A 26,466-nucleotide genomic window follows, 5' to 3' on the forward strand; every position below is an offset into this window, starting at 1 on the left:
TTTATTTTATATATATATATATATATATATATATATATATATATATAAAAACACACACACATGCTTGTATACATTTAAGAAATATTTTCATGCATATACTGATTTTTATTATATATAAATATAAATATTTTAGATATAAATAATAATTTTTATTAAATATGCATGAATGTGTGTGTATTTCTATATATATATATATATAAAATAATTATACACAGTGCACCCACATATATTATGTAAACAAACTTTTGTTTTGGATGCAATTAATCGCGATTAATCGTTTGACAGCCCTGCATTATTAATAATGTTTTTAAATGTTTGTTTGGTTTTGTTTTAGCTTAAATTAAATGCAAATGCCATGATGTACACTACCATTCAAATGTTTGGGGTCAGTAACATTTTTTCTTTCTATTTTTTTAAAGAAATTACTACTTTCATTCAGAGAGGTGCATTAAATTGATCAAAGGTTGACAGTAAAGACCTTTAAGTTACAAAATTTGAACTAGGGCTGTGAAACGATTAATCGCATCCAAAATAAAAGTTTGTGTTTCCATAATATGTGTGTGTGTAGTGTGTATAATTATTTGTAACATATAAAATACACACATATGCATGTATATATTTAAAAACAAATGTGTTATTAATATATCAAATATTTATATTTATGTATAATATTAATTTTGTATAAATATATATAAAGTATATGGATGCAAATATTTCTTAAATATATACAAGCATGTGTGTGTATTTATATGCACAAAATAATTACACACATATATTATGTAAATACAAACTTATATTTTGGATGCGATTAATCACGATTAATCGTTTCACAGCCCTAATATGAACAAAAAAAACCCTGTTCTTTTGAATCCTAAAAAAAAAAATCTGTTTTCAACATTGATAATAATCATTAATGTTTGTTGAGCAGCAAATCATATTAGAGTGATTTCTGAAGGATCATGTGACACTGAAGACTGGAAAATTCAGCTTTACATCACAGGAATAAATTACATTTGACTATATATTCACATAGAAAATAGTTATTTTAAATTGTAATAATATTTCACAATATTACAGCATTTTTGATCAAATAAATGCAGCCTTGGTGAGCAGAAGAGACTTCTTTCAAAAAACATTTTTGAATGGTAGAAATATGATGGTAAAGAGAATTGGGTGAACTACTTTCATGCAAATAATGCCACAACAACAAATCATTTAAATGGACTTAAAAACAGACTATTTCTTTTTTCTTTCTCTTGATTTTGGAGTGAAATATAACCTGCCATGTGTATGCAATTGTCTTTGCAGGACGCAACTACCTCCTCTTTCATCTCACGCAACCTCTCGTTTTCACCTTTCAGCTCTTTCTTCTGCTTTTTTGCCTTTCGTCAGAGTCACCAGAACCATCGTGACTTATGAATGGATCTCGAGACCCGTTTATGGCGGTGGACATCTGGCAAACAAATAGGAAATCATATTACAGGCAGAAGAAATACAGTAGCAATACACAATCAATCACAGTATCATCAGAGTCCTGCAGCGATGAAAGCACACAAGTTGAAAGGGAGAGAAGACGACAACGAAAGAGAAGCCGGCGCGATGTGGCCGTTCGTTTCCTAATAGTGATCGTTCACCCAACATTTACCCACCCATATGACTTCCTTTTTCCCGAAGAACATAAAAGAAGAAATTTAGCAGAATGTCTGAGATGCTCTCTTCCATGCAGTGAAAAACCAACAGCCTCCAAAGCTTCAAAAAGGGAACAAGAAAAGCTCCATTTTGTGACAGAAAGTCATACGAAATCTGAATAAAAGTGAGCAAATGGGCGAACTTCCCACCTCTCTTTTCCCACCTTTATGCCCTTGTCCTTCTTGTTAAGCAAAGACAGCCTAGGAAGACTAAATAGTCATCCTGCAATCTCAGCATGACAAGAACATTTTGAGAGGGATAAGTGTAAAGCGACTGTCTTAATATGTGCATCGTTGAGAGGTGCTCATGCTACAGTAGTTGTCATGTCATGAAACATGAAAGACTCCCACTCAGAATGCCTTTTTTCACAGTTTCTCGTGGATCTGTAGTGTAATGAGTTGTATAAATGGCTGTTTCGAGTCACACGTGTGTATTAGCTGTGTGTTGTATGTGTGAGTGCTAGCGTGTGTGCGCTACAGGCCTGCTCTGCTAGCTCTGAGGTTGCGGGATGATGCTGGAGCAGTCGGTCACGAGGAGATCCACCACCGTGTTTCCGCTCACAAACATCGTGGGTGCCGAGACCATGTTGCACAGGGTGACGGTGCTCCCCGGCACCGCATCACTGGTGGTGGTGGTGGTGGTGGTGATGGGGGTGGAGTCGCTCACGGGGGAGTTGTGGGTACCCATGTGGCCCTGCAGCTGTGTGGGGGTCTTGCAGTGCACACCGCAGAGCTGACAGACCAGGACGCCTCCAGAGCCTGAGGTGCCGAAGCCTCCTCCGCTCTCCTTCCACTCCTGACCGTGGTGCTTCTGAGCGTGAACCCGCAGGTACGTCAGCGTGGTGAAACCTGACGGGGCAAACGTTTGAGAGGTCAAGCGACACTGCTGTATTTCATTAGCTGATGACTGTGATTGCCTCATTATAACTCGTTAATTATAATGACAACAGACAAGCTGATGTCATTGTTTGTTCTGCAATTAGTGAGGTTAAAATACAATGTTGTAACAAACTGAGCATGAAACTACAAACACTTCACTCTTAGACAGAGAGATAGATAGATAGATACAGACAGACAGACAGATACAGACAGACAGACAGACAGATAGATAGATAGATACAGACAGACAGATGAACAGATACAGACAGATAGATAGATAGACAGACAGACAGATAGATAGATAGACAGACAGACAGACAGATACAGACAGATAGATATATAGATAGACAGACAGACAGACAGACAGACAGACAGACAGACAGACAGACAGACAGATAGATAGATAGATAGATAGATAGATAGATAGATAGATAGATAGATAGATAGATAGATAGATAGATAGATGAACAGATACAGACAGATAGATAGATAGAAAGACAGATAGACAGACAGACAGACAGATAGATAGATAGACAGACAGACAGACAGATACAGACAGATAGATATATAGACAGACAGACAGACAGACAGATAGATACAGACAGACAGATGAACAGATACAGACAGATAGATAGATAGACAGACAGACAGACAGACAGACAGACAGATATATAGATAGATAGACAGACAGTCACAGACAGATAGAGAGACAGACAGACAGTCACAGACAGATAGACAGACAGATACAGAGACAGATATAGACAGACAAAAAGACAGACAGACAGAAAGATAGACAGACAGACAGACAGACAGACAGACAGACAGATACAGAGACAGATATAGACTGTAGGTGAATGTGTGTGAATGTGTGACCTCAGTGTGTCTCCCTAATGTCCACCACAGTGACCCTCAGTAATGTGTGTATGTGTGTATATATATGTTAAAACACTGTGGTATCAAACGTTCATAGAATTTATAATCTGTTACACTGTTATTTTTTGCAATTAATTTAATTTGTACATTTCAATTTAAGTTGTTATAATACTTTGTTTTTTATTGATGTCTTCACTATGCTATGTGTTACAAGCTTTGGCAATATTGTAATATGTACAGTCATGCCAATAAAGCAATTTGAATTGAATTGAATTGAATATAGACAGACAGATAGATAGACAGACACAGTCACAGACAGATAGACAGACAGATACAGAGACAGATATAGACAGACAGATAGATAGACAGACACAGTCACAGACAGACAGAAAGATAGACAGACAGATACAGAGACAGATAGACAGACAAAAAGATATACAGACAAATAGACAGACAGACAGAAAGATAGACAGACAGATAGACAGACAGGCAGACAGATACAGAGACAGATATAGACAGACAGATAGATAGACAGACACAGAGACAGATATAGACAGACAGAAAGATATACAGACAAATAGACAGATATAGACAGATAGACAGACAGACAGACAGACAGACAGAAAGATAGAGACAGACAGACAGACAGACAGACAGACAGATAGACAGATAGATAGACAGACAGATAGATAGACAGATAGATAGACAGATAGATAGATAGATAGATAGATAGATAGATAGATAGATAGATAGATAGATAGATAGATAGATAGATAGATAGATAGATAGATAGATAGATAGATAGATAGATAGACAGGCAGAGAGACGGATACTCACTGCGGTTGCAGAGGTGGCAGGAGTGATGCTGTGATTGGTTGTGCACCCTCATGTGATCCGTGATGTAGGCCGCAGACAGCAGTTTGCCACAGATGTGACACGGAACCTTCTCTTCATGTCTGATCATGTGAGCGCGCAGTCTGTCCCGTGTGGCAAAGCTCGATTCACAGGTCTGCAGCATTTCGAAAAAAAATACTCACACAAATAAGTAAAACAATATACCAAAATGTTTGTATACGTTTTTAGAAAATATTATCTTATATTATTATTAAAAAAAAAAAAATATATATATATATATATATATATATATAAATTACTTCAATATTTACCTCGTATAAATGAAAACAATAACCATGTTCAACTAATAATCCTTTTACCTCAGCAATGCATTAAAATCAAGACAAGACTTTTTTTCAGTGTAAATTAAAAACGGCAACAGAACACAAAACAAACTTCCATACCGGACATTTGAAGGGTCGTTCTGAAGAATGCACCTGTCTGACGTGACTGTTGAGATGATCAGGCCTGTGAGAATGAGTGAGAAACATTTCATTCACAGTCAAATGTTTTTGTAGAAGCTAAAAGCTCGAAGCATAATCTAATGACATTTTCAGAACAGCAGGCTGTTTGCTTAGTCCCGAATATGATTGGGTATCGTTTGAATTTTAAAGTTTCCAAATCTGAACCACAACTAATCTAGCATTTCGAGATTAAAGTCGAAACATTGAAGACGAAAAAGACGCGAAACAGAACAAAGTTCAGTATCACACTCCACATTATTTTCGATTCCCAACCCTAGTTTTGTAACAGGTATTAAAATGTCCAATCGGCTTTATGCACAGCTGCACTACTTCCTGAACTTCAGCCAGCTCCTTGTTTCCTGTCTGCCATTTTTGGACGAACTTGATTAATTTAGGTGTGCCTGATTATTGTTGTTGTGACTACTGAGGTCAGGCACACCTGGATTATTCAGTTTGTCCAATAATGGCAGACAGGAAACAAGGAGCTGGCTGAAGTTAAGGAAGTAGTGGAGCTGTGCATAAAGCCAATTCGCTTTCACAAGGCAACACTTCAAGGTCAAGTTTGAGTAAAATGCCCTCTCGTTGGTCAGACTGCACCTTAAACACAACATCAGAGGCGTGTCCTACCGTGAGAAAGCTTTAGCACAGTGCGGGCACACGTAGGGCTTCTCCACGCCTCCCTGGTGGGATCTGACATGATGGCTCATGCGGTCCTTCCGCTTGAAGCGCTGCTGGCAGATCGGGCAGGAAAATGGCTTCTCGTCCGAGTGGGAGAGCCTGTGTCTGTTCAGGTGGTACACATCCCTGAAGGCTTTACCACAGGTCTCACACGCGTGGTTTTTACGCACAGGGTTGGGGTTCTGGTTTACTTGCCTCTGAGGATAGAGTACGGAAATGACAAGATCATTCAACTGTCTGAAGTAGAACTGCACAGCTAGAAAATCAAAATGGTCCACCTGTCAAATCACGCAGGCTGCGATTTAATCAGATAAAAGTATGTGCTACAAGAGAAGCACGTAATATAAATGCGTCTCAGACTGACTCAGCTCATTCTATCATGAAAGTGATATGGGTAAGTTCTCTCTTCAAACTTAAAGGAGTAGTTCACTTTAAAAAAAAAAAAACTTTTGCTGATAATTTACTCACCCCCATGTCATCCAAGATGTCCTCGTCAGTCATTCTTCAGTCGAAAAGAAATCAAGGTTTTTGATGAAAACATTCCAGGATTTTTCTCCATATAATGGACTTAAATGGGAACCAAACGGTTCAAGGTCCAAAAGACAGTTTCAGTGCAGCTTCAAAGAGCTTTAAACGACACCAGACGATGAATAAGGGTCTTATCAAGCGAAACGAACGCTCATTTAAAAAAATATATAAAAAAAGTTTAAGTTTAAGCTCAAATGCTCGCCTTGCTCTGTTCTGTGTGACTCTCCTGTTCGAACTCGTTCATGAAAATGAACAAATCTTTTTTCGAATCATTTGGTTCATTCAACGAACGAAATGAACGAGTTGACTCGGAAAAAGAGTCGTTCATTTTGATGAATGAGATCGAATAGGAGAGTCACGAACGCGCATCACAGAACAGAGCAAGGCGAGCATTTGAGCTTATAAAACTTAAACTTTGTTATTTATTTATAAAATGAGCGATCGTTTCGCTTGATAAGACCCTTATTCATCGTCTGAAATCGTTTAAAGCCCTTTGAACAGTTTGTAGTTTGCACTGAAACCGTCTTTTGGACCTTGAACCGTTTGCTTCCCAGTAAAGTCCATTATATGGAGAAAAATCCTGGAAAGTTTTCATCAAAAACCTTAATTTCTTTTCGACTGAAGAAAGAAAGACATGGACATCATGGATGACATGGGGGTGAGTAAATTATCAGCAAAAGTGTTTTTTAAAGTGAACTACTTCTTTAAGTTTAATAGATTATCCATGCATCTTTTTTTGCATGTTAAAATATAAGTATCAAATATGATCCATCAGGCTTTTGAGGCTCATTTATTTGATCTCTCAATCATCACTGTATTGTATTAAATGTTTTGCCCCACAATAATTATTAGTAAGATGATATTTTTATGATCAAATCTCTTATTCAGAGGATATAAAGTGGCAACTGATATTGATATGCTTTTATGCGAGTAGTCTGCTATACTGTTACTACCGGAACACGTCCCATAAATCCTGATGTACTTGGTACATCAAAAGAAGGATGTCTTCTACGCTAATATTAGTTTCTCTGTTTATCCCGAGGGACCCTCTATGGTGGACCTGCGCCTGGACCCATCCCGACTCGTCTTTAACTGCCGGCCTCATCGACACGACTGATCCTCAACATCTCGTCTCCAAACCAGCGTGATTACTTCGACTTACAGACAGATTGAAATGGACAAATTCTCTTAATGTTTCGATCCAATTTGTTTTGTAATCACTGTTCCCTCATTGGCCAGAGGAGAACTGTCCCCATGACTGAGCCTGGGTTCATCCCAAGGTTTTTTTCTCCATTCAATCGCCTGATGGAGTTTTGGTACCTTGCCACTGTTGCCTTGCTTTTGGCTTGCTTAGTTGGGGACATTTAATGTTCAACAATATTACTGATCTGTGTTGTATTATTTTCATGTTATCACTGTGAAACTGCTTTGATACAATATGTATTGTAAAAAGCGCTATATAAATAAAGGTGACTTGACCCGACTACTAAGATCTCACTGGTTTACAATACAAGCTATCATATCACATCAGCCACATAAATATCAGCATCTGCACAAATGGGCTTTATGCACAGCTGCACTACTTCCTGAACTTAAGCCAGCTCCTTGTTTCCTGTCTGCCATTATTGGCCGCATTAGCCGTTTCTCAATATGCGTTCTTGTCTGTACTTGTGTTCTTGTGGACATCAGTCACTGACTCACTGCCCAAGTACTGTTCCAATTCAAAGTTCACATCTAGCCAAGTCCACTTCAAATCCACGGATGTGTTCTTGATCCGCCCCGTTTACCGAGGATGCATCGAGAGGTGACTTGTGCGGACTTGAGATAGCCAGGTATCCCAGAATGCATCTCGCGTCATCCAGCAAGCGTCAATGGGAGAGAAGAAAATCCGCGAAATATCAAAATACTACTGTTTTTGTGTCATGAAATGTAATTTTAAGAGCGTTTCAGGCGAGAATGTGGTTGTTTAAATCTCAAATCTGTGGTTTATTTATAAAGATAGCACCTATTTCAAAAATGTATCTGATGTTTTCGGAGTTCGAGCCTTCACCGGCGCCCAGCGCTCATCAACCCCGACTGGAACAGCTTTTCCTCGGCTAGTGCTTCTGACGTTTGCCGCTGGCACAGATGTCTCGTCTAGTGGAAAAACTTGACGTATTTGTCTTGTGTAAAAGTCTATCTTTGCTCTCGTCTCATTTAACTAGTTTGTTCCATGGCAAAACATTTTTTTCAAAATTATAAATAAATATTTTTATTTATTTATTTCATTTTTTTTTACATGATCTGCACTATATGAACAATAAAATAAAATGAACTCTGTCTGTTAAATATCAATAATGTTTCATTTTAAAATGAAAACAAAAAGATGTTGTTCATTTTGTTATTAATATATGGAGTGAAGATAATCACACGCATGAACCACATGGCCAAATATGTTTAAGTGGTTTTAAAGAGGCAAAGTGGTGTTTCATAGCAAATTTCGTTTTATTTTTGACGAAAAGAGGCAGAGTTGTAGCATATTTCGTTTTATTGTTGCCTAAAATATAGATAAATATATAACCGGAGTAGCCAGAGCGTGCTGATCAAGTACGCTTTGTTCCATTTGCAGAAGAACCGAACTTGCGTCCTCTCGAGTTCGTTCTCCTGAATCATTCTTGGCAAGTCTGAACTACCAAGGACGCAAGTCCGAACTTTGCGTACTTGGTATTGAGAAACGGCTATTGATTAATTCAGGTGTGCTTGACCTCATTAGTCACGGCAACAATAATCAAGCGCACCTGATTTAATCAAGTTCGGCCAATAATGGCAGACAGGAAACAAGGAGCTGGATGAAGTTCAGGAAGTAGTGCAGCTGTGCATAAAGCCTTATTTTGCTTATTTTTGCTCTGTTTGAGCCTCTGAATCAAATTGAGGTGTTTTTCCTCCTCTAGTGTGAGCTCCATATTCAAGATATGAGCCATAAAAGCTTGAAGTATCAAATATCACTAAACAACAAACAAACAACTCGTGTTTTTCTTATGTACAGTATCGAACCACACAGACACAGTCAGTGTAGTTACTGGTTTGTGTAGTGTTGTTTTTTCCACCTTGTGTATACAACCAGCAAACATGAACAGTAATATAATACTGGCTATGTCAGAAATTAATTCTCATCACTGCTGATTTCATGAGTGATATACAGTACACAGTGCAGCGCTTCACTCTGAAACCGACAGCTGGCAACCAAATAAATAAGAGTAAAAATGAAGACTTTAAAATAAAATTACTTTTAACACTTATTTTTTTTATTCCACAGTACAATAGTGTCTTTACAATATATTTCTTTGTTTAATATTTGTATTTAATGATTACAAAGAAACGGCAAGTAACACATAATATACTTTACCTCTAAATTATCAACATCATAATTTAGCTAAAAAAAAATATGTTGCACAATCTACTACATGCTTTCTGTTTGATTGATGGGTCATACTATTGTACTGTAACATAAAAATGTAAGTATTAAAAGTAATTTTATTTTACTGTAATATTACGGTACCAAAATTGGTAGCGCTTCCTTTTACAGTACAGTACTTACCTGGAAAGTACTGGCTAATATAAGGTAAGTACATGGGTATGGGGTAAGTTCAGGGTTAGAACCTAGTTATAATAAGTACATAGTATGTACATGTGTAACAGGAAGTGTTACCCCAATATCTTAATTTTTACATTTTTACAAACAGTAACCAATCTAACTTTTATTTCGACTGCTCAGAAATACCGTATTCAGACTGCAGAGTGTACTGTAAATCACTAACATACAAACAACAGCGTGACATTTTATTACGCAAAATACAATTCATTTTAAAAAATTCTCTTTTTCAGTAATTAAGATGTTACCTAAAAAAAATTACAGAATAACAGATTTATTCGATAATATTCAAAACTTTTTTGCCTTAAAGGCAAAAATAAATCAAGAAATATATCAAATGCTACAAATCAAAAGAGAAGTCAACAAAGCATATTTATGTTTATATGTCAGCTACCAAGCTTTTGAATTTTTATAATTTAATTATTATATTTACTAGTGTGCAGATAACTCCAATACGAATCTGATCTTAATAAAACTTTGTTTTCCCTGACCATGGGAATTATTAAAAAAAAAAACAGTCTGCAAAGGTTTGTGCGACCTAAGTATATCCAAGGCTTTACATACGAAAAAACAACTGTATATTAAATATTTAATGTACGCCACTGAATGCAGTATCTGAGAACACACACACATACACACACGTATGCTCACCTGTACAGGCTCCCCTGTTGTCATGACAACAGCAGCTGGAGGAGGGAGGGCGGTCACAGTGGAAGCCATGCTCTCCATGGTAACATTGTTTCCATCTTGAGTGACCAGGATTTGTGTGTGGGGAAGGGGCAGCACGGCATTAGGGGGCAGCGCTTGGGTTTGCTGTTGGGGTATGGAGAGGTGAAGGAGAGAGAGGGGGACTGTGTGTCTTTCTGCACTCTCTTTGGCCACAGTCTCCTGGCTCTGGGAGCCTCCCTTCATGCGGATGCCGGTGTGGACGGACTGATGACGCCGCAGGTTGTAGCTGTTCTTGAACTGCTTGCTGCAAATTGAGCAGATATGAGCCGCACGGGCCGTCCTGGAGACTGGCTTCACTGATGGGATGGAAAGTAAAAAAAAAAAGAGTGTTACTAATCAGTAATAAGACATATTATTAGTAAGTACAGCTCACACAGAACAAGCAGCAAATTAGTGTGACCAACTCGAACCAATTGCGAAATCTGCATGTGGAAACATTTCACCCTCATGAGAAATTCCTGATTGCACGGATTCCTACTGAAATAACTGGACGTACAATGGTAAATGTTTACAGACACTTTTTTTGACCTATGACTTTAGAGCTTTAGTTCATTATCAAATGTCAATAGTGTAGAGAAGTATGAAGCACAGAACTTTTTGACCTACGAATTTGCGTGTACAACTTGCTTGGTGAAATCTTTCCCAGGCGGATTGGATCCCTATTTAAATGACTGGGTTTTGCCTGCAAAAATTGCTTCATTAACAAACCAAGTAGCTTTCTGTTGGTCCATGCGCCAATTTTGCAAGATCAACTTGAACAGTTGTTAAATCTACACGGGGAAATCTTTTTACCTCATGCCGAATTCTCAATTGAGCGGATTCCTACTGAAATGACTGGATTTTGCCTGGGAAAATTCATTGAACAATCATTATATGTGACCAAACCTTTACAGACACTCTTTTTGACCTATGACTTTCCAAGAATTTGGGCAAAATTTAAATAAGTAGTTCACTCTTAAAAAAACTTTTGCTGATATTTTACTCACCCCCATGTCATCCAAGATATCCATGTCTTTGTTTCTTCAGTCGAAAAGAAATTAAGGTTTTTGATGAAAACATTTCAGGGTTTTTCTCCATATAATGGACTTCAGTGGGAACCAAACGGTTCAAGGTCCAAATGAGAGTTTCAGTGCAAACTGTTCAAAGGGCTTTAAATGATTCCAGACGATGAATAAGGGTCTTATCAAGTGAAACGATCGCTCATTTAAAAAAAAAAAAAAACAACAAAGCTTAAGTTTTATAAACTCAAATGGTCACCTTGATCTGTTCTGCGATGCGCGTTCATGACTTTTCCGTTCGAACTCGTTTATCAAATTGAACAAATCTTTTTTCGTGTCATTTGGTTCATTCAATGAATGAAATGAACGAGTTGACTAGGGAAAAGATTCGTTCATGTTGATGAACGAGTTCGAATAGGAGAGTCACGAACGCGCATAACACCCGCCCTAACCCTAACAAAACAAGGCAAGCATTTGAGCTTTTTTTTTAAATGAGCGATCGTTTCGCTTGATAAGACTCTTATTCATCGTCTGGGCACGTTTAAAGCCCTTTGAACAGTTTGTAGTTTGCACTGAAACTGTCTTTTGGACCTTGAACCGTTTGGTTCCCATTGAAGTCCATTATATGGAGAAACATCCTGGAATGTTTTCATCAAAAACCTTAATTTCTTTTCGACTGAAGAAAGAAAGACATGGACATCTTGGATGACATGGGAGTGAGAAAATTATCATCAAAAGCTTTTTTTAAAGTGAACTACTCCTTTAACAGGCAAAAAATATCTATTGTTGATATTGTAGTGATATAAAAAGCACACCCTGAAATTCCTGATTTGACACACTTTTTGACTTACAGGGCAAAACAGGTCCATTATATATTGGCAATAGTAATAATCTATGAAGCACAGAACTTTTTGACTTTCCAAAAAATTTGGGGAAATTTTGCAGGCAAAAAAGGTCTAGTGTTGATAGTGGAGTGATGTATTAAGCACAACTCTCAAAGACAGTCAGTTAAAAAAAAAAGCAGATTTTTGTTGGTTAAAGCGGCAAATTCATTGCGATATCTGCATGCGGAAATATTTTATCCTCATGAGAAATTTCTTTTTGCACGGATTCCTACTGAAATGACTGGATTTTGCCAGCGAAACATTTGAAGTGGATCACAAAAGTTATCTTAAGAATGGGTATTGCTCAAAATGTAAAAAGGTTTTGATCCACTACTGTGTGTGTATACATATATATGACCACACCTTTACAAATACACCCTTTGACCAACGACTTTCCATGAATGAATTCATTCCTCTATACCAATTTCCATCAGTTTCCCCTCATTTCCAAGTTTTTAATGGCCGCGTTCCCATTTCTAGAGGTAGGATCCTAAAAATGTAGGGCCTTCGGTGAAGATAACACGACTATATTCCAGACAGCCGTTCTTCTGCTCTGCTCTATGTGACCGCAGAGGAACTGAGCAACCACAGAAAACCTCCAACCCCTCCCACCCAGCTTCCTCACTCTTCTCCAATCCTCCCTCCCTCTCACCCACCAGGTACAGGGTCCTCATTGAGAGCAGCAGTGTCCACTGTCGATGGAGGCGGAGCTATGTGCTCGTTGGGCGGGGTTTCAGGCGAGGTCGTGTGGACCGGCAGAAGTTCTGATTGGAGGGTCCCCTCCACTTGGGTCTGGGAAGGTGTGGTCTGGGAAAGAACAATCACAAAGTACTAAGTTTGAATTTAAAACTTCAGTGTAGGTAGGTAATAGGCATCACTGAAGCGAAGCGAACCTCCTCCCAATTTTAATGTAGTAATGTGGTTACAACTTTGTAATAGCATGAATTTCACATCAATTTACATTTATTTGTACACACACACACACAAACCGTTAAATCTCACCTGGAAGAGAAAATTGCTCCACGCGGCATCCATTTTGTTCCACAGCGAAGAATATTATAATGAACTACACAATCATCAAGATTAATAGCGCACAACTGACATCCTTTCAATCGTCTGTAGTTTGCAAATAGTGCTTTTAAAACTAACGTTACACCCCCAATTACATATTTAATTAACAGGCAATGATGCACACTATTTAATGTTTAATTTGCTCCTATCCAAGTTTAACCCGAGGCATTACAACAACGTGCTATTTATTCACTGGCATGACTTAAAATCCGACCCAATAATGTTATTCCTACACTCTTACAACATGCATTAAAAACAGCAGTTGAGGCATTTAGACGTTAAAACAACGGTTATACGTCATGCGCTTGACGCATTTTAAACAATCAAACTTAAAGGTTGCTATGTATAAATCAGTGTTTTTTTCCTCGATCCCCCCGACAGGCCAATCGGGTGTTTGTCGAAGCCTCGCTGTAGGATTCAAGCCGTGACCCGGACGAATAACACTCGAGCCCGGCCGCAGCCCGCCGCTCCACCTCGGCGCTTCAATTCACAGGATGTCATCTTTCTTTTTTTATCGCGCGCACTCTCTCTCTCTCTCTCCCTCCCACCCCTGTCTCTTTCTTCCTTTTCTTTTTTAATTCCTCTTTCTTCTACCCCCTCCTCTCCTTTTCCTCTCTCCGCTATGTCCCAGTTGTTCTTAAAGGGATGGATGGCTCTCTCCCCCTCCTATTTCCGTCGCCTTCCTCCTTCCTCTCAGAAAATGAGCCGAGAGAAATACAGTAAAAGCATCGCGCTGTTGACGTCACATGACTACAGTCTGTTGACCGAGACAAAATGACCTCTAGAAATGATGAATCTGCACTGCGTTCATTTGTATAAAAAACTAAATTGTGAACACTTTATATGATTATTTGCTTAGTTTTTTTTTCATTGTTGGTTAAATATACAGTTTGTTTTGTATAACCTTACGAACCCAAAGAGGATGTGTGTAGCTATTAATATACTGTTACAAGCCGAATTCCATATACATTTTTCCACGAATAGGTTACATCATTTTATTTAGTTATAAGATCGTAAGTTACTTCGAATGAATGAATGAAAACGCAGTAAGCTCGAGCGCGTCTTAAAGGGCACGTCTCGATGACGTAGAGGATTTTTCACAGATTTGCTATCGATGCCAGACATCAATGTCGATTAGATGTATGTAAATGTAAAACCTCCACAGAATTTAGGAGTGATTGTATTTACCTATACTGAACATGGATAAAATGTGTAATGGATAAAATAAAAACGAGACAAATCCACGTTAATATCAATTTATTGTCATTTAAATTGTTTCGCGTTTCTTTTTCTTCCACGTGTTTTCTCCCTTCAAGCCAGAAATGGCTTGATTTCAGAAATGAATTTTTCAAGAAATGTCCTCTCAGAAAAACCTCCACTTTGACCCAACTGTTTCACAGCCAACACATACATACACAGATGATAGACAGATAGCCTATCTCTACAATTCACCCCAGACTAACTAGGAGAGCCTCCTTTACCACCATACATGGATCCAGACTAGTTTGACCTGTCCGTGGACTAACATTCAACATTATATTGGGATCGCGGTCCTAAGATCATGAAGTAACATCACACCATATCTCACAAACAAGTCAGTCCATTCAATGGTACAATCTCATTGGCCCTCCAAACACTATATCTGACATCCTCAATACATTAGAAGTTCTGCATGCACTGTTTTACTTTAAACCAAGCATAAAGTAGTAGGTTATACAGAGATATCAGAGCTGGTGTTTCTCGTTTGATTTTGGAGTTCATCAAGTTCCACTTGTGGTGTTCTTGGATATCTCTGAATGCATCAGTGAAAACACAGCCTTGGCGATGCACAGCTGAGTATCTGTTGAATGCTCAAATGCTCTCTTCATTGTCAAACACACTTTGCAGTATCCCACACGTCCCAAGAACAGAGAACACTGCAACACATTTTTTATACTCACACAAGCACACACACACACTCAGCTTAAATCTAGACAGAAACACAGCTATAGCAGCCGCGACATTCTCCCAAAAGTTCTTCACATCTTCATTTTAATAAAGCGTCTTCCATCCTATGACGACTTACTGCACCTGCCTGTCTCTGGAGAGTTTCAATAAATGCACCCAACCTCTCAACATTCAAAATAATACACAATGATTCAGCTCTTTCCAAAAGATTAGTGATTGTAACTCGTTGTAATTGAATCAAGTCTGTTTTTATTGTCTAGGATATGAATTAAAGGATGCTTACCCAAGTGAATAAGCCAGATTTTCCTTTAAATCATTTTTTTTTTCTTTTTTTTTTTTTTGGTGTGTTTGTGTACAAAAGCGGCCATTTTACCAGACCGCATCCCACTCAGCGAAAGCATACACTCAAAATGACTATAAACCATTGTTAACACACTAGACCAGATTAAGCACATTTTCTTGCTTTTAAAAAGTACAACCAGAGGCTTTGAGAAATTTTTAAAATGTTGTCATGATGACATCAAACATGATATTATGAGTTACGCCATCCACTCCAGATCCAATTTCTACAATTAAATGTTAGGTCTATTCTGTTCATATGTTATTTTATAAAAATGGCAATAGTCATAATTACTATAGAAAACTGTGGACACAATGCTTCAACATTTTAGATACTATATTTATATATATATATATATTTATATATACACACATACATTAAAATATCCAATTGGTGGGAGAATTACTCTGCATCCAAAATTGCATTCACCCCTTGTCCTTTTGAATAAGTAACTTCACAACCATTAAAACATTTATGAATGTAACCCGGAACTACTAAATTTGTCATGTGACCTACCAGCATCACTTGCGTCCGTTCACTGCCATTCCCAAATCCTCTCCCGTGGCCTCATGGGATAGTAAAGCGTCCACAATCTCGCCGTGTGCAGTTTTATGAATACTGTGAATTCGGACATACTACTAAGGCCACGTTCTGTTTTTCACCTAATATGTTAAGGAAGTATGCAATTTTGGATGCAGCCAATTTTGCAAAGGTAGGTGCGGTCACATTTACCGTTGCAAGACGAAATCTCACAGGCGAAAATCCAGTCGTTCTAATAGGAATCTGCGCATTAAGGAGGAGTTTCGCATAAAGCAAAAAAAGAGTAAGGCGACAAAGTTCCACACGTAGTGCTGACCAACAGAAAGCTGCTTAGTTTGAAAGGGACTTCTGTGTGAGCAGTGCTTCATACATCGTAACGCTATCGATAAAAGACATCAACCCTTTTTTTACCCGTGAAATTTCCCCCGAAACTTCGCTAACGTGACCGCACCTTTACATCTCAAATGTGACTGGATAACATATGAATACAAATGTATTTACTACATTAATCTCATGCATTGGAGCAACTCCCATAGATGTAAATGTATTCATAAAGTCTGACTGACATAGAACTTTATAAACATTCGGTGTTCATACTGTAGTGTGTGTGCATGTACAAATTCTCCCCATCACACTAAAGAAGTCGCGCAACATCCCTTTAAGATGTCTAGAAGGCAGTGGTGATTTTCCAAGCCAGTTTCCCCTTCTTTTTTTTTTTACAAAAAACCCCCCAAAACAACAACGAGCTGGGAAAACAAAAGCAATAGGACAAGTAAAATGTGCTCTCACTCATATTGTAATGGCTTGAAGGAACTAAACAAAGCAAGCCCGACCTCCTTACTCCGTTCTCTTAAGAGTAGGAGAGGTGGGAACCGTTGGAGATGTGCGAGGTGACCGAGGTACTACGGCTGAGGACTCCCTCTCCACCACCAGACCCTCCTGGGCCGCCGCCAGATGCGGTTCTGCGCAGGGGCTGCGGGCTGTTCCTCAACGCCATCAGGTTGGGACCCCGAACAACCAGCCCTCCACCACCTCCTCCTCCGTAGACTCCTTGAGAAACCGAGGACGACTGGGCGGACGAGGACGACAGTGTGATGGAAGGTGGAGCGGGAGGAGGAGGAGGGAGGAGAGCGAGGGACTGGGAGGAGGAGCGGGAGGGAAGGTGGTGGGAGAAGACGTGGGGGTGTGCGAGGTCCCCCCTGCTCCCTCCGCCCCACTCCTTCTCTTTCTCCCGCTCCCTCTCTCTATCCCTCTCTCTCTCCCTGTACAGCTGTGGCGTGCTCTGGTGATGGTAGTGCTGGGGAAGGTGGTGCCGGTTGTGATGGGAGGACGAGGAGGAGGACGAAGATGATGACGAGGACCGGGACGAGTGGTGCATGGGCCCGTCTCGCGGTAATCCCAAGGCGTGGGAGGCGGACGATGAGGAAGAGGATTCGGCCCGGCTCGGGCCCCTGCGGGAGTGGGGATGCGGCGCCCCGCCGTGACTCCAGTGGCCGGATGGGCGGGGGGTCTGGCTAGACGGGTAGCCCTGTTTGGGATGAGCCTCGGAGGGGATGCCCGTCAACGCCAGGCTACTGAATCCCAAGCGGAGGCTCTCAGAGTCGAAGGCCTCGATTTCGGACGCCTGGCGTTCCAGGAGGGAACGGATGCGCTCCGAACGCTCGTTCTGCAGGGCCAGCATCTCCTCCTCGATCTGGAGAAAGAGATCCATGGATGTCAGAATTGCACTTGTACAAGAGTGGTCCTCAACTGGCGGGTCATGACTAGGGGCTGGACCCTTTTTACTGGGGAAAATACTGTTCCCAAGTAAAACATTACGGATGAATCAATGTCTGATGATGGAGATAACCATATACCAACCTGATAATCATTTTAAGTCATTGTACATCCTAAAAATGATGGAAAAGGATATTGCATATGGCCCTCTTTCGAATAACTTGTTTTACTTCGAAAGAGTGTCATGGTCACACCCTAGACTCAAAACCTAGACTATAGAGCACCATGACTGGACACTTCTGCTTAAAATGGGCTCTCTTGGACTTTTTTTTTGAAGGACATTGCATATGGCCTTCTATCGAATAACTTGTTTTACTTCGAAAGAGTGTCATAGTCACACTAGACTATAGAGCACCTTGACTGGACACTACTACTTAAAATGCGCTCTCTTGGACTTTTTTTGAAGGACATTGCATATGGCCCTCTTTGAATGACTTGTTTACTTTGAAAGAGTATCATGGTCACACCCTAGACTCAAACCTTAGACTATAGAGCACCTTGACTGGACACTACTGCTTAAAATGGGCTCTCTTGGACTTTTTTTTGAAGGACATTGCATATGGCCCTCTTTCATATTACTTGTTTTACTTCGAAAGAATGTCATGGTCACACCCTTGACTCAAACCCTAGACTATAGAGCACCTTGACTGGACACTACTACTTAAAATGCCCTCTCTTGGACTTTTTTGAAGGACATTGCATATGGCCCTCTTTCGAATTACTTGTTTTACTTCAAAAGAGTATCATGGTCACACCCTAGACTCAAACCCTAGACTATAGAGTACCTTGACTGGACACTTCTGCTTAAAATGGGCTCTGTTGGACTTTTTTTGAAGGACATTGCATATGGCCCTCTTTCGAATGACTTGTTTTTCTTCGAAAGAGTGTCATGGTCACACTAGACTATAGAGCACCTTGATTGGACACTACTACTTAAAATGCGCTCTCTTGGACTTTTTTTGAAGGACATTGCATATGGCCCTTTTTGAATGACTTGTTTACATTGAAAGAGTATCATGGTCACACCCTAGACTCAAACCTTAGACTATAGAGTACCTTGACTGGACACTTCAGCTTAAAATGCCCTCTCTTGGACTTTTTTGAAGGACATTGCATATGGCCCTCTTTCGAATTACTTGTTTTACTTCAAAAGAGTATCATGGTCACACCCTAGACTCAAACCCTAGACTATAGAGTACCTTGACTGGACACTTCTGCTTAAAATGGGCTCTCTTGGACTTTTTTTGAAGGACATTGCATATGGCCCTCTTTCGAATGACTTGTTTTTCTTCGAAAGAGTGTCATGGTCACACTAGACTAGACTATAGAGCACCTTGATTGGACACTACTACTTAAAATGCGCTCTCTTGGACTTTTTTTGAAGGACATTGCATATGGCCCTTTTTCGAATGACTTGTTTTACTTTGAAAGAGTATCATGGTCACACCCTAGACTCAAACCCTAGACCATAGAGCACCTTGCCTGGACGCTACTACTTAAAATGGGCTCTCTTGGACTTTTTTTGTTTTTTTGAAGGACATTCCTGTCATTGAGGGAAAGCACAAGTTTTCCTATTTTTAGGAGTCGTTTAAAAGTATGGTTGAGGGACACGCAAATATGTGAGCATGTTTAGTAATCAGTAGTCTACATATCTGATGTAAAATAGAGTTAGTGTTTTATAAAACTAAAGAGGATAGAATTATTAGTGTGAAATGGGTTGTGTAATAGGAGTTAGTATAGAATGGGTGGTGTAAAAGGGGTCAGAGTTCATTAATATGTATTGTTCTTTTTGTCTTTTTCTACAAATAAAATAAAATAAAACAAAACATTGCATATGGCCCTCTTTCGAATTACTTGTTTTACTTTGAAAGAGTGTCATGGTCACTCCCTAGACTCAAACCCTAGACTATAGAGCACCTTGACTGGACACTACAACTTAAAATGGGCTCTCTTGGACTTTTTTTGAAGGACATTGCATATGGCCCTCTTTCGATTGACTTGTTTTACTTCGAAAGAGTGTCATGGTCACTCCCTAGACTATAGAGCACCTTGACTGGACACTACTGCTTAAAATGCGCTCTCTTGGACTTTTTTTGAAGGACATTGCATATTTTTTGTACAGTTTAGATACTGTTTAGTTGCGTAACCAGTTGAGAACCACTGCTTTACTTTCCATTTGTCTACCATCATGGCCAGGAATGAATGCAGTCAGCCTTTACCCTTTGTTCCAGCAGGGCTCTGCGGATGGACACTCTCTGCTCCAGGTCTTTAACCTCCCTCTCGTGCTGGGTGTCAGTGTGCATCTTGATTTTACTCTGGTACGCATTGAGCAGCTCCAACTCCTGCTGCAGCTGCATCCTCAGCACCTGATACTCGGCTTCCTGGGTCTCATCCAATCGCAGCTGGAGGGAAACGGCACAAAACGGCAAAGGTCAAAGAGGCAGGGGAAGCTCTGATGCTGGAGTGTGGCTGCTGGGATCAGATGTAGGGTGATGTACCTTACCATGCACAGTTTTGAGAGAATGTCACTGATGATGTAGGTTTGAGTGAGGGTTTGGTGGTCAGTGGGATGGGAATTGTGATTGATGTGTCCTTGCCTTACTCACAGCCTGTGTGGACAGCATGTCGTTGATTGAGTGGTCGTATTGCTCGGCCAGAATAGCCAGCTTACGCGTCTGCTCATCTTTGAGACGCTTCAGCACGGCCTTGTGGTCCGACTTCGGCGTGTTCTCCAGCAAGTGGTTCCTCAGAGCTTTAAACTGACGTGTTTGGATCTTACACGTGTCCTGGAACTGACGCTTAATCTGCAACTCTTTGGACTACAGGAACAGGGAAGAGGGTTGTAACAAGGTTCGACAACAGACAGATAAGAAAGAGTGGAACGGGAAGGACAGAAGCGTCACAGCACGAATGTGCCGTCATAAAACACTTTAAAACAATGTCTTTATTTTAATGTAGCATGACATTGTGGGACATGAAACGGCATAAATCATTTTGAGTAGAAATATCTCCAATTGAAATGATTTACTTTTCATTCAGGTTTTACCTAATAAAACATTTTAAACTTAGTTAAAGTTACAACTTAATAAGCTAATACCGTCCTCAATTAAACATAAGTGATGATCAGAATTCATTATAACTTAGACATTAAAGCAGCAGCATCAACGCTATATGAATGGAAAAACATAAAACTGAGATGATGATGAATAAGACAAAAAATACTTAAAATAATGTAAAATATAAAATGAACCAAAGGACAATGATTATAATAGAGAATTTATTTCAGCAACATATAACAGAAATCTTTGTTTAAACTTGAAGTAAACATCCATTCATGCACAAACACACAAAATGAGGATGAAATGCACACATAATGGCCTTGAAACAGACGGTGCAATGCAACATAAAATAACACAAACATTCATCAAATAATAATTAAGACATAATTTGAGATTTGGGGTTTTTTTTTAAGGGAGCATAGCATATGTAAACAATAAGCAACACAACAAAATTGACAAGTTCAAAAACTGGAAAAAAAATATGGCTAAAACTGAAATGTATCCTTTTTTGCAAAGAAATGTAATTTTCTTAAAATATTTATATTGCATTTTCTCATTACTCATGTCTCATTTCCATTGCAGTAAACAAATGGTCCCTTTGATAATGTTAAGATTTCTATGAAGACTGAGTTTTTGCAGCGTGTTTCATTTATATATATATATTTTGATTTGAGCAGTGAAAGTTTTCATCAATCCAAAATCTATGTCACAACTCCGCTTTAATCTTTGGTTTTCAATTTGCATTCTTCTAGTCAAACCTTACATTAAGATGATTGTCAAATGGCTTCTTATAGTCTTTGATATGCAGTAATAGACTACTAATAAATATAAAATAACAGTGCCATGCAAACATTGAAAAACTAGGGCTAACCTATGAAAGTCTTGCATAAACGCTTCATCTAAACAGGCTAGACCTTTCTTCGTAAGGATATGTCCAAAACATTTGTTTACATGGTAAATATGATCAGATCATTGCCTCTAGTGCAATAACAATATATATTTCTCTAAACTCTGTATACGTATTCCCAAATTCAATGGTTTACAAACACATTTCCTCATACACTGTTGTGTAAAAAAACAATTTGGGTGCTAAACTACAAGTATATGAACTATGTGCCAAAAAACACATCAACCACCCACATATTTAGTAATACAAATGGAATCTAAATAAAATTGCATATCTCATATACTGAATTTATAATAGATCACCCACATCGAAGAGTAAATATTTTACTTAAAGTTAAGAGATTAATGTTTAAATGAGCATTAACATTCAATAAAGTTCACTGCTAAAGTGGCAGATCAGAACTAACAGCATTTAGGATTGCTCATCCATCTGATGGTGGAAACCCCCAGATTATGTGGCATATGATCGCCATATTCTTGAGGTCCTGCCTCTAAAACTTCCAGTGAGAGGACTTTCTTAATATTTTAGTGGCTTTTCGTTGTTCTGAAGCTTTTGAAATTACACAAAACACTGATTTTGCAGCAATATGCAGGCTAGTTTTCAATGTTTTACTATTTCAATACAAAACCTTTTATACACCAGGACTTCTTTGAAAAGTAGGAAAAATCGTTGGCGCTTTATTCAATAAACTTCTATTGCACTTTTGGAAGAATAAGCTTGTAGTGTTGCAATTTTGGGAGATCTATAGTGTAAAGCACAGTATTATAATCCGCTTTCACAGTAGACACAGTAAATTAATTTAGCATTTAACGTGCATGGCTTAATTGAAAGGCCTATGGTCATTTTCATTATGAGCCATTTTGGTTTTGGAATATAATACAATTTCAATGTAGAAATCAAGACCCCCCCCTTCAAAACAAAATTAAAAAACTAAATTAAGATTGCACAGACATGGCTTCAACAATAACCATAATAACACATATAGCTCTTGCTATTTGAAAATAAAATAACTTAAGAGTAAAAAATAAAACCCAGAAACTTTTACAAAAAGCACAATAATCAAATAAAGCTTTCCATTCACTGGCGACTGACCATGAATGATCGAGTTGTAAAACATCTGAAAGGGATAGTTCACCAAAAATAAATATTCTGCCATGATTTACTCACCCTCATGTGATAACAGAAATTAAGATATTCTTTCTCTCCCTCCAATGAAAGTCCAGGTAATACATTTTATGACACCTTTATAACCTTTTGGACCTTCTAAGTTTTGGTTACCTGGAATTTCAAAGACAGAAACCTCTAGTTTCATTAAAAAATGTTCAAGTAGTTCACTTTAAAAAAAAACTTTTGCTGATAATTTACTCACCCCCATGTCATCCAAGAAATCCCCGTCATTCTTTCTTCAGTCGAAAAGAAATTAAGGTTTTTGATGAAAACATTCCAGGATTTTCTCCATATAATGGACTTTAATGGGAACCAAACGATTCAAGGTCCAAAAGACAGTTTCAGTGCAAACTGTTCAAAGGGCTTTAAACGATTCCAAACGATGAATAAGGGTCTTATCAAGCGAAACGATCGCTCATTTAATAAATAAATAACCAAGTTTAAGTTTTATAAGCTCAAATGCTCGCCTTGCTCTGTTCTGTGATGCGCGTTTGTGACTCTCCTGTTCGAACACGTTCATCAAAAGGAACGAATCTTTTCCCGAGTCAACTCGTTCATTTCGCTCGATGAATGAACCAAATGACACGAAAAAGTTTCGTTCATTTTGATGAACGAGTTCGAACAGGAGAGTCACGAACGCGCATCACAGAACAGAGCAAGGCGAGCATTTGAGCTTATAACACTAACACTTTATTTATTTAAAAAAAAAATGAGTGATCGTTTCGCTTGATAAGACCCTTATTCATCGTCTGGAATCATTCGTCAAGTCCTTTGAACAGTTTGCACTGACTGGTTCCCATTGAAGTCCATTATATGGAGAAAAATCCTGGAATGTTTTCATCAAAAACCTTGATTTCTTTTCGACTGAAGAAAGAAAGACTTGGACATCTTGGATGACATGGGGGTGAGTAAATTATCAGCAAAAGTTTTTTAAAAGTGAACTACTCCTTTAATTTTGCTTCAATGTTTAACATTTATGGGTTTGGAACAACATGAGGGTGAGTAAATTAGAGAATTTTTATTGTTGGCTGAACTATCCCTTTTTAACCGGGTACAAAAAAGGAGTGCGTGTAAGCAAACGGACAAAATAAATCAGCCATAAGATCGGAAAGTAAAATGATCAATGATGGATGATGGCGTGTGTGTGTGTGTGCTCACATACCTCCCTTCTTCCATCTCAATCTATCTCCAAGGCACTATCTTTCCTTTTAAAGTCCTCCCTGAGGCGGTTCTCCTCAACACACTCTCCCACCTCCCGTCTTCCCTGTACATCCTCTCTCTCTCCTCCCTTCTCCTCCTCTCCTTCTCTCGTCTCTCCCTCATCCTCCGCCTCTGTTCCCTCACTGCTCTAGGCAAGAGAATCGGCAGCTTGCTGGGTCTCTCCCGTCGCAGCAACCCGAAGGCCTGCATCCGTTTCAGGTAATTCTGGGGAAGTTCCTTCAGTACGCGCTTGGCTAAGCGCAACACCACGGAGTTAGCCAGGTCTGTCAACGTGCCGAGAGGTCGCCGGACAAACCGGCGTCCCAAAAGCAAGAACCGTGCCAACAGAACGGAGTGTTTGCTTTTGGCCTCATACTGTGCAAAAAGGCTATTTAAAGGCACAGGGATTCGGGACTGTCGCCCACCCCAGTTGCGTCCGGCTTTAGGGAACATGTCGTAGAGGCTGCGCTCGGTCAGGCCACCCAGAAGAGACTGGCACACAGTGAAAAGGGGCTTTGGCAGTCGAAAAAGAACTCGCATCCAGAGGCGATTGAGTTTGCGAGGAGTGTTTTGGAGGAAGACCCTGGCCGGCCGGATCACCAGGACCACCACGAGGTACAAAGTGAGGAAAAGCGAAGGCGAACTGAGAAAGGACGCAGAGATCAAGGCTACTGGGACGTAATAAAGTCCTAAGCTTAAAGACAAACCCAGACTGAACAAGCCTGAGCCCCAATACGTAAGTGAAAGGTATGTGGAAAATGAGAGCGAGCAGCAGGAGCGCAGGAATAGATAGGAAAAGAAGAGCGCCAGAAAGGCAAGCTCACCGGAGAGAAGGATAGAAGCGAGCGAAGGAAGAGGAGGGGAGCGGCGCAAAGATAGCAGGAAGACGGAAAGGAAAAGAATGGTGAAGACGGATGGCTGCATGGCAGCCGAGAGCGAAAGGACGAGGCAGATTGCGTGAGAAAAGAGCGAGGGAAGGGTAGGTTGGGAAGAGGGAGGAGTGTAGACGGGCGGAGGTTCCAGCTCTTCTAACGTATCCGGAAAGTAGAACTCAGAGAGTTCGTCTGCGTCACGCTCTAGTGGGCGGCGCTCAAAAGAAGGGGCGGGAATTAGCTCTGATGGACAGCCGTCGGCCACACCTCTATCCTCGTCCTCGCACTCTGACTCGCTAGCATCATCCCACAGGAGCCCTTCTACTTGTCTGGGATGGGCGTCAATCTTGCCCTCAACATATTGCTGTTCATCTAATGACGTTCCAGTTTGATCTTTTGCATTGTCAGCTGACGTTGCAGCATCCTCCACTTTTCCTTCAGTGTCTATCGTTTCACATTGGTCAGTAAATATCTCTTCAGTGTCATTTCCTTTAAGAAGTTTTACTTCCCTCTCGGCTCGCTCAGCTGTGTCTTCAACAGCTCCTACCGGCTGCCTCTCATCCCCATCTATCTTTTCTCCATCTCTCTTTCCTTCATCCTCTAGCTGTTCCTTTGGCTCCACCCCTTCATCTTCAAGCCCCTCCCTTTCAACATGCCCCTCCCCCTCCCCAAGAGGCCCCTCCCCTTCTGTATCCTCTGTAATGTCACAGTCACTCACTCTCAGACTCTTGGGTTGCTGCCGGACTTCGACGGCGTGCTTTTGCCGAAGCTCTTGTTCGCGTCGTTTATTGTACTCCATCTGGTTGGTGAGCTCGGTCTGGTGCTGCGTCCGGATCAGGTCGGCCCGTGTGCGCTGCACCAGACCCAGCTGCCGAAACTCCAGCTCCTGAGTCGACTCGTGATGGCGAAGCAACATGGCGCACTCTAGATCTTTCAAAGTCTGTTTCTTGTTCAGGTCCTACATTGAGACAAGCATATGGAGAGGAAGGAGGCAGAGATGGAGGATGGTGGTTAGAAAAGCATCAGGCAACCGTGGTCAGGCATAAACGAGCACATGGTTTTTAATTAGTGGTTTCCATTAGAAGGGTGTCTTTTAAGAGCTCCCTTTGGAAAATGTTGGCTGTGTGGAAGACATTATTTTGCAGTTGTAAACTCGCTGCTGTGTTAAACATCATTAACTAAAGCTAAAACTATATGAAAAAAAAAAAACATTCTCATTATTTGAAAAAATACAATTTTGTTTACATTGGCCATATTTGGTAACCTGGGAAACCCCAGACAACTTCCGGCAAATTTAGATTTGGTCTGAAAGTTAGTCTGGCAAAGAGCTCTTTCAAGCCC

The 26,466-nt window shown here is 39.9% G+C and overlaps 2 protein-coding genes across 6 annotated transcripts in view; both read right to left on the minus strand.

The window, feature by feature from the left end:
* Positions 1–304: 304 nt before the first annotated feature.
* Positions 305–13,981, minus strand: mazb (MYC-associated zinc finger protein b (purine-binding transcription factor)). Its single transcript, XM_039657673.2, has 7 exons — positions 13,249–13,981; positions 12,903–13,053; positions 10,287–10,660; positions 5,426–5,673; positions 4,739–4,802; positions 4,278–4,449; positions 305–2,537 (listed from the first exon to the last, which is right to left on the minus strand). Exons 1-7 carry the CDS (start codon positions 13,279–13,281, stop codon positions 2,179–2,181), a joined length of 1,401 nt encoding a protein of 466 aa, XP_039513607.1. The 5' UTR covers positions 13,282–13,981; the 3' UTR covers positions 305–2,178.
* Positions 13,982–14,557: 576 nt separating this feature from the next.
* The window catches only part of taok2b (TAO kinase 2b), a 38,624-nt gene continuing 26,715 nt past the window's right edge, over positions 14,558–26,466 (minus strand). For 2 of the 5 annotated variants that reach the window (XM_039657651.2, XM_039657649.2), the window contains 4 exons: positions 25,844–26,083; positions 20,527–20,739; positions 20,140–20,322; positions 14,558–17,837 (listed from right to left, as the gene is read on the minus strand). In XM_039657651.2, the coding sequence (XP_039513585.1) occupies positions 16,995–17,837; positions 20,140–20,322; positions 20,527–20,739; positions 25,844–26,083 (1,479 nt within the window). In that variant the 3' untranslated portion in view covers positions 14,558–16,994. Of the gene's footprint in view, positions 17,838–20,139; positions 20,323–20,517; positions 20,740–21,178; positions 26,084–26,466 lie in introns of those variants that run through there. The other 3 variants (XM_039657648.2, XM_039657646.2, XM_039657650.2) reach the window with 2 other exon arrangements.

Source organism: Pimephales promelas, chromosome 17 (assembly GCF_988280905.1).
Source record: "Pimephales promelas chromosome 17, fPimPro1.hap1.1, whole genome shotgun sequence".
NCBI classification, from domain to species: domain Eukaryota; kingdom Metazoa; phylum Chordata; class Actinopteri; order Cypriniformes; family Leuciscidae; genus Pimephales; species Pimephales promelas.